At 41.6% G+C, this 9,219-nt stretch overlaps 2 protein-coding genes across 2 annotated transcripts; one reads left to right on the top strand and one right to left on the bottom strand.

The window, feature by feature from the left end:
- The first annotated feature begins 3,040 nt into the window (after positions 1-3,040).
- LOC101299770 (scarecrow-like protein 15-like) lies at positions 3,041-5,145 on the top strand. Its single transcript, XM_004300565.1, has one exon. The coding sequence runs from the start codon at positions 3,250-3,252 to the stop codon at positions 4,906-4,908; it is 1,659 nt and encodes a 552-aa protein (XP_004300613.1). The 5' UTR covers positions 3,041-3,249; the 3' UTR covers positions 4,909-5,145.
- A 364-nt stretch (positions 5,146-5,509) lies between these two features.
- Positions 5,510-8,544, bottom strand: LOC101291156 (putative F-box protein At5g62060-like). The gene is made up of 5 exons (XM_004301850.1): positions 8,369-8,544; positions 8,038-8,086; positions 7,698-7,923; positions 7,246-7,541; positions 5,510-5,539 (listed from the first exon to the last, which is right to left on the bottom strand). The coding sequence occupies exons 1-5, from the start codon at positions 8,542-8,544 to the stop codon at positions 5,510-5,512; spliced, it is 777 nt and encodes a 258-aa protein (XP_004301898.1).
- Between the last annotated feature and the right edge of the window lie 675 nt (positions 8,545-9,219).

Genomic DNA, 9,219 nt, shown 5'->3' with positions numbered 1-9,219 from the left:
ACTTATGATCAACTTGCTTAGGACTTAAGTGGTTCATTTCTCCACAGTATCATCGTTAAACCCACATTAGTTCTTTATAGGTAGCAAAAAAGGAGGCAAACCCATCTTTCTGTGGTGGGCAAAACTTTTTCCTCAAAAATAAAGTCGCATTAGCAAAAATGAAAACGAATAGTCGAAGACATTGTGTTTATTTTGCCCTCTCTGGTTTTCTCTGGTACGTAAAAATAGACGGAAGAGATTTCGTCGACTAGTGACGAAAACTATGGCTCCCATCACCATTCATGAAATCGAACATATTCTCTTCCTTTCACTTTCTCTCTGATCGCCGCCAATGGCAGAGCCACAGTTCGTGGGAGCGTGGTTCCACGCGCCGTGGTGCATCGCCATGCATGTCCGACAAAAAGCAAGGCAAGTGGTTCCTACAGGAGGGCACCTAAGGCCAATCAGGTTGTGCTACAGTATCTCTTGTGGGTCAGTTGTGGCCTTTGGAGGGCCCTTTGTTACGTCATCGAGGTTTCTACTGAGCTTTAGGGTTTAGTATCTCTTTTTCTGGATATAGCTAGTGTGAACTTTGCTGTATTCTTCTGCACTACGTCTACAATCGATCTTGTTCTATCACAAAACGTTAGTAGTTACTGCAAACCCTAATTAAAGGCTGTTTAATAGAAATCTATGGGGCTCTGGTTTCTAGCAATCGAAATTAAAACAAGCGGGTATAAGAGAATAAATCGATATCTAAACAAACAAATGAACCTAAAAAGAAACAAAACTAAGAAAATATGTATCTGCAGCATAGTAACATTATATATACAATTGATTCAAAAATCTTCTCATGACTTGAAAGCTCTTAAGAGAAGAAAATTGATTATAATTTGATGAACATCTCAGAACTTCTAGCTGCAGTAATCCATGCATGATCGTCTGTATATATATGTGAATTTTTCATAGGTAAAGCTATGTCTACCATGGAGGCATGGATTAATAATGTTGGAAAATCCAAAATATCACCCTCCGGAGTAATATCTATAAATGAGATTACTGGTATTTCTTTTTTCTTCTTCTTCTTCTTGTTGTTGTGACTTGTACGTTTGTTTCTTGCTGCTTCTATATGCAGGATTTACGTGCTTGGTTGATAATTCATAGAACATTCAACGCCTACAACTTTTTCTCTTTTTCTTTGTTTGAATTCAGAAACAAATGCTAGTCATTTTCACCCCATATTTTCCCCTAATACAAACACAGAAGTCACACTCAACCCTATATAAAATAATAAGGACGATCGACATGAAACAGGTGATCGATGAGTTTCTTACTCAAACAACGTTTTCTCAAATCCATTTCATTACAAACAACGCCTTCTCAAACTTATGGCTAGATTCAATCAACTATATTTGTGGATGGTAGAAGTGGTTAGTCGAGGAAGACTTATACTAACTAAGCTTTTACTTTGCGGAATTGCAGGTAGTTAAGTTTTATCAAAGATAGATACGTTTCCCAAAGTTCCACATTCACAGTCATTATACCCAAGGAAGAAAATTTCGGCGATTATGAAAATTTCGGAGAAATATCTATTGTAGTAAAAAAAAAAAAAATTGACTGAAATTTGAAGAAAAACAACCAAACTTTAAGAGATAATGTTTGTTTTCTATATTATGTATTATATTTGAAATGAAAACTTTGAATAAATATTGATTTATAGGGAGTTATAGTAAGTTAAGGTGAAAAAGTTATTGCTGAACTGTTAGTAATTCTTAAAAGTTTACTTTAAACATTTTTTTTTTGATGGCTTAAAACCCAAAGGGAGGCTAGGCCATCACGCCTTATATACATATGATATATTTCACATGAAATTACATGAGTGCTTTAAAACCACATAGAAGACCTATGAGGTACAAAATTTTCACTAGTATTGGTTGGAAGTATTGGGATTTTTCGGAAATATCGGGAAATATCGGGAATTTCGGACGATAAATGCTTGAGAGGGGAAAAATATATCGCTAGGTGAAAAAATCGAAAGTTTCGGCGAAATTTTCGATTTTTTCTTCCTTGATTATACCAGGCCTCAAAGTTGTTCATCATGGCTCTTTTTCGAAGCTTTTTTCAAAGTGGGATAAGAGTAAAGGTGGGTGGTGGTTTTCATGAGAGCTAGCTTTTGTGGGTCATTCTATTAAGAATTGGGGAGACACAACTTTGGAACTTTAACGCAAACATCTTGACTTATTTGTCGTCGTTGTTCAGTTGATAGTTGAGATTAACCGACTCCTCCCTCCTAATGTCTTTGAAATGAAGCCCTAATTAACCTTAACCTTATTGTTTATTTAAGCCAAGAAATGAAGCCCTAGCATTGAGTTGAATTGGTTAAGCCAATTGGTGATGGTTATTGAGTGATTATAATTTGGGTTAGAGGTATGTAAAAGTAAGGCTTTGGATGCACCATTCGGATGCATATATGGTGCTTCATGCTAGTACTGTACAAAGATAACCTAGCTAGCCAGCGGCTATCTGTGTTTCCGAGTTTTGTTTAGTTTTGTACTTAGAATAACAAAAAATTGGGATTAGATCGACCATTAACATTTCTATATATATGACAAAGGTAACCTGAGCCAAAATCTTGGGCAAATATTCCTTGTTGATATTATAAGTCATGAGGTAATAATCAAATAAGATCATAGCTTTGTAAACATGCATGTAAGATATTGTGATAACTAACCTTAGTATTTTGTCCTTGTCTAAAGAGAACCTTAACAATACTTAAACTGGTTAAAACGAAGCTTTAATCTCCTCCACCTACAATACAACTTCTTCGATCATATATTGGATCTTTAAAGTTTGACTGTTGGATACTTCTACTAAATCGATCGACATGGTTCAAGTGCTTTGCATGGGCACTGAGCAAGCAAAAGCTAATAAGGCAGAGCGAATCCAACAATGACAGAACTCAAAAGCATGGTGGCCTGGTCATATATGACTTGAACAAGAAGCTTCAAAGAGATCAAAAGCGCCCTCTCTGACCCTCGTCATACTTGTCTGTCATGTATGCACATTACCCTTAATCTAATGCCATACACTCTCCTCCACCACCACCACCACCACCACCATGCACACACTCACACGCAAAGATAAAAAGGCCAGCAATCATCACCACCAAAAGCCCCCTTACCATTTCCCAAGAACCAAATCCTACACACCTTTGAGTTTGAGTTTTTGAGTTTCTTGCTCTCAATCTTTCTCTGTTCCTCTAACCGAGCCATGAGAGTACCCGTCACCACACCCCAAACCAACAACAACATCAACAACAATCAATCTCCAAACCCTAAACCCGAAACCAACCTGGGATTCCACACTCCTTCCCGCATCAATCCAAATCTCTGCTACGAGCCAACCTCGGTTCTCGACCTCCGCCACAGCCCCAGCCCCGTGGCGGCCGATAAGCCTTCCAAAGTTTCACCCATCTCCGACGTCCTGACTCACCATGATCAGCCTCTGGAGTGGGACGAGCAGGTCGACTGGGACTCCATCATGAGAGACTTGGGCTTGCACGACGACTCTGTCCCAAACCTGAAAGCTACTACTACTACTAACACACACCTGAACCACCACCATAACAGCGAGCCTCAGATTCATCATCTCCCGGAGTACCCTCACCCTCAGCCGTTCGATCCCACCCAGCTGGTCCACTCCGACTTCAGCCTCTCCGAGGTCTACTCCTCCCAGAACTTCAGCCACCACAATCTCACTTCATATGATCAGACCGACACTCATCCATCCCTCAACTCCAACGTAGGGTTCGATTTCATAGAGGAGCTGATCCGAGCCGCGGACTGTTTCGACTCGGACGAGCTCAACCTAGCTCAGGTGATCCTGGACCGGCTGAACCAACGCCAGAGATTGATCTCTCCCAACTCAAAACCGGTCGGAAAGCCTCTCCAGCGCGCCGCGGTTTATTTCAAGGACGCTCTCCAGTCCCTCCTGAACACCTCGACCGGTTCAAGTCCGGTCCGCAACCTCTCCTCCTGGTCTGAGATTGTCCAGACCATCAGAGCCTACAAGGGCTTCTCCGGAATCTCACCGATCCCGATGTTCTCGCACTTCACAACAAACCAGGCCCTCCTGGAAGCCCTAAACGGCTCCAGCTTCATCCACGTCATCGACTTCGACATCGGCCTCGGCGGCCAGTATGCTTCGCTGATGAAAGAGCTCGCCGAGAAAGCTGACGTGTCGAGGACCAACCCTCCGGTGCTGCGCATCACCGCCGTCGTTCCGGAAGAGTACGCCGTCGAGAGTAGGCTGGTGAGAGAGAACTTATCACAGTTCGCTCAGGAGCTCAGGATCAGGTTCCAAATAGATTTCCTTCTTGTCCGAACCTTCGAGATTCTATCATTCAAGGCCGTCAAGTTTATGGACGGAGAGAAGACGGCGGTTCTGCTGTCGCCGTACATCATGCGCCGCCTCGGCGCCGCCGATAACGTCGGTGCGTTTCTAGGCGACATGCGGCGCGTGTCGCCGAGCGTGGTGGTGTTCGTCGACGGCGAGGGGATGGCCGAGTCCGGAGCGACGTCGTTCAGGAGAAACTTCGTCTCCGGGCTCGAGTTCTTCTCGATCATGATGGAGTCGCTGGACGCGGCGGTGCCGGGCGGCGAGATGGTGAGGAAGATCGAGGCGTTTCTGCTGAGGCCGAAGATCGAGGCGGCGGTGGAGGCCGCGGGGAGGCGGGTCCCACCTTGGCGGGAAGTGTTTCACGGCGCGGGAATGAGGGCCGTGGAGCTGAGCCAGTTTGCGGACTTTCAGGCCCAATGCTTGTTGGGCAAGGTCCAGGTCAGGGGGTTCCACGTGGCGAAGCGGCAGGCGGAGCTGGTGCTGTGCTGGCACGATAGGGCCCTGGTGGCCACGTCGGCATGGAGGTGTTAGGGGATTTAGGGATAGCTTTAGTTAAATAAGTAGCTCTTAATTAAGGAAATTATGGGTTATATATACTCTCTGTGTTTAGTGTTAACTATTGGGGTTTGGGGGAGATTGGGATGTAAGTAAGGGGATGTAACTTTAAAGATCCTGACCAGTTTGTTACGAAGGGTTTGGGATCAGGTTTCTGTTGGTGCAAGTTTTCATGGTTTTTGTCACTTTCTGTAACTTTTTGCTTGTTTTATGAACAAAGATAACAAGGAAAGCTAAGCAATTATTGGCCACCTCCCATCACCATGAATCTGAGGCATGGAATTTCTCTGATATAGCTAGCTTCTGATGTTTAAATCGAAAGACAATGGTGTAATCTCTCAAACAGATTAGATAGTACAAGTTTGATTAACACACAACATAACCAAATCTGATTGCATAACACTAAAACTCTAGCCACGAGAATCAAACAAGGCGTAAGTACTTGAAGGCAAAATGACTATGTATCAACATAGTTGCCGGCTTGCAGAATATGGCTAGCTTAGAAAACCAGAATTTAGAGGAATCTCATTATCAGTGAAATTGCATCCAAAATAACATCAAGAAGTCCCCGTTACACTTACTCATGCAATTCAACATCCAGAAATCCCTACAAAATCAAAGTAAGAATAAAGTTAATCATCTGCCGAACAAATCTTAAAAGCCAATGAGTCAATGATCAAAACGAATGAATGGTCTTTCCCTTCTGCATTAAGAAGAAAAAAACTGAAGAAAATATAAGGCAAACAAAAATTGTTTGCAACCTCATCAATATCACAAACAAAGGTAAAACAATCTTGAGATGTAGCCACCTCTCTCGTCTTAAAGCAAGCAAGCATAAGCCAAGCCCTCAGATCAATCCCCTAAGATTAACAGTAGAACAACATTCTTAATATTTGACGAATTCAGTTTCTTTTTTCAACATGTAAATCTTTACTGCCATGTAATGCTTGGTAATCTCAAGCTGTTACAAATTAGGAAAGAAAAAGTAATCTCACAATATAAAAACCTCCTTTGTCTTTAGAATACATGCCTCACATACCTTCTGTTGGACATTAGTTCTCCCTCATTAACTACTTTGCATTAACATAATCTATTTATGCAATACATCTGACATAGAGGAAGGTAGGAAGTTGACAAATAATCTATTACACAATCAGTCAGCTTCAGCATTCTTAAAACACTGCTAGTTATATTCCATTTACTCAGCCTTAATCGTGGACTTGCAGCCACTTGAAGTGACAGACTCAAACTTACAAGAGTACAAGACTAACAAACGTTTATTGAGCACAAATTATCATGAGTGACTCAAACTAGTCACTAATATGTACTGACAATTCCGATAGTTGATGTGCACTGCATAACAAAAAAATCAGATGACTAGTACTCAAAGATCACTCTATTGAGTGTCTTGACAGGCATTCTAATACTTTATATGAGATTAGGAAGAACATAAATCAAGAAAATAAAAGGTAAAGAAAAATTCAACAATGCAACCCCTTCAGTATCACAACCAGAGGTAAAAGTACCCAAATTTTCAGTCATAAACATATTTCATATATCTCTAAGAACAGGAACACATATCCTATGATGCCCAAAACAGATACTTGTACATCTTTTACGCCATTTAAATCGTAAACCTCATTGTACAAGCTACAGACATTTACTCACAAGAACGTCTAGTTTCTAGCAACCACAAAGAACCCAAGGCATCAAATTAAACTGATAAATGAACTGTTAGAGTAACGCAGAGTATTTGGCAAAATTTCCAAAGGAGAAACACGAGTCAAGATATGCCAACCAATCATTTAGCATACAAAGCATTCTAAAATGACAAGGAACTCGACTGGTTTACAGCTTAGTTTGTGTCTCTAATGCATTTGAGTAATGAATAACTGGTTCAGTAGTTCTAAACTTCTAATAGAATATACAGAAATACTATTCAAATGCATGAAACGAGAGTAAATAAGTGAGAACTACCTAACCAGAAAGTAGTATGCAGAGAGCAAACATTCCTCTTCATTTCAGCTTTGTGCGGCCTTGTGATGGGTTTTCAACCCCATTGTAACCACCAATTGAAACTAGGCTCTCTTCACATTCAATCACGCCAGACCAATGGGCGTTGGGAAATAAATCAAAACTAGGCTCGTCTTCTCCTTCTTCTTGTTTATGAGAGATCCTTATCTTCGTTGACAAATTGCCATAACATATCATGGCAACCGTACAGTTTTCTGTAATCAAGAGTGCCCTCAGTGGCCATACGTGTTCTGGATTTGAGAACCTCAAGCTAAAGAGCTTAGTCCATGACTCACTCACCTGATATTCTGTCATGACCCAAAAATCAATGGAATCACAATCATCAAACGGATAACGCGACACACACAGGCATCCTCCAGAGCATACCCCGAGATAGCTGAAATCCTTCCCATCTTGGGCGTAATTAGGCAGCTGCATTTTCCGAAACTCTTCCTTAGCAAAATCAAAAGCAACTATCTCATATGGTTCCCTCGGCTTTGGCCCATTTAGCCAATGAAGTGCCTCATTGACAAGAGTCCCCCTCTGGCCACATAAGTGGGAATCCACAGGGCCTTTAATACTTCTCCATTTCTGATCTTTCAATGAGATAATCTCAAAGCTTAAACTGTACTTCTTCTTCTTCTGTTTCTCCTCCTCCTCATCCTCATCCTCATCCTCCTCAACCCCCTCCTCCTCATCCTCATCCTCCTCCTCATCCTCCTCATCCTCATCCTCATCCTTGAAGCTTAAACCGTTCTTCTTCTTCTCTTCCTCCTCCTCCTTGAAGCTTAAACAGTTCTTGTCCTCTTCCTCCTCGAAGCTTAAACCGTTCTTCTTCTTCTTCTCTTCCTCCTCCTCCTCCTCCTTGAAGCTTAAATAGTTCTTGTCCTCTTCCTCCTCAAAGCTTATACCGTTCTTCTTCTTCTCTTCCTCCTCCTCCTTGAAGCTTAAACAGTTCTTCTTGTCTTCCTCCTCCTCCTCCTCATCATCATCATCATCCCAATCATCATCATCTTCATCATCAAAGATTAAACCGTTCTCCTCATCATCCTCTTCATCATCCTCCTCATTATTACGTATAATATAGCTTACAATAACTTTATACTCGTCCGTCGCCGGCAAATAGCCAACACCATTAGCACTTAAAATAACACCATAATCATGTAAACGTACATTTCTGAAATAATAATCTGTGCTAGGTAACTCCTTCACGAATCCAGTTAATGGGTTAAAGACATAGAACACCTTGCGATTAGTTACAAATGCAAATACCAGACCATTGCAGGAGCCCAGTAGTTGGACAGTGCCATCGGCTAGATCGAAAGGGAAATTCAGTTTTCTAAACGACGTCGTTTCCAAGTCGAGCTATTCCAGCTGAGGTGGCCATGAGCACATCAGCAGTCTGCGAGTGAGGGTTTTGTACCTCCGAAGCTCATTTTCGAATTGTTTGTCGAACAATATGATTGAGCGCCACCGCTTTGAGACGGCCGTGAATCGGAGCAAGGATTTCACTGGCAGCCTAGAAATGATATTCACTATAATCTCTTCGGGAAGGTTTGCTTCCGCCATTGCTTTCTTTTGGATACAAGCTTCCGCCATTGCTGCCTACCAAACATGTAGAGTAGGGTTTTACACTCTCAGACGGTTAATTTACTCGGCGCCGTGTTTCGCTTATTTGTTGTTTTGGGCTGACAAGCCCGGCCCAATAAACAAACCGCCCCGAAACGAGCCGCCCTCTTTGGAGGTGTCACTGTTATCTTTGTTCATAAAACAAGTAAAAAGTTACAGAAAAACCATGAAAACTGACACGAACAGAAACAGAAACTTAATCCCAAACCCACCATAAACAAACTGGTTGAGATCTTTAAAGTTTCAGCCTCTTACTTGCATCTCAATCTCCCACCAAACCCCAGCTGTTAACTCTAAAGTAGGGGTCATCATGGCCGGGCTTGGGCTGGTCCGACCCTAATTTTAGGGTTTAAAGTAGAACCGGGTATAGCTCGATCAAAGTCAACAAAATTTAGGACCAAATAGGGTAGGGCCGATATTTAAATATGTAAACATTTATCTTCTCTAGAGACTCATTTCGTTACGGTTTAAATATGGCTAAATAAAGACGAGATGTTAGTTTTTTTTTTTTTCTTTTTCTTCTTACAATTCAGCTCAAGTATTATATTACTTATTTTTAGTCATATTTAACATACGAGAAATTTTAAATACACACCTCTAATCTCTTAATACATACCCTTACTATTTTATGTTTCTGTTGAGATT

Source organism: Fragaria vesca, linkage group LG5, assembly GCF_000184155.1.
Source record: "Fragaria vesca subsp. vesca linkage group LG5, FraVesHawaii_1.0, whole genome shotgun sequence".
In the NCBI taxonomy this organism is placed as follows: Eukaryota; Viridiplantae; Streptophyta; class Magnoliopsida; order Rosales; family Rosaceae; genus Fragaria; species Fragaria vesca.
This window is presented reverse-complemented; position numbering and strand designations above follow the sequence as displayed.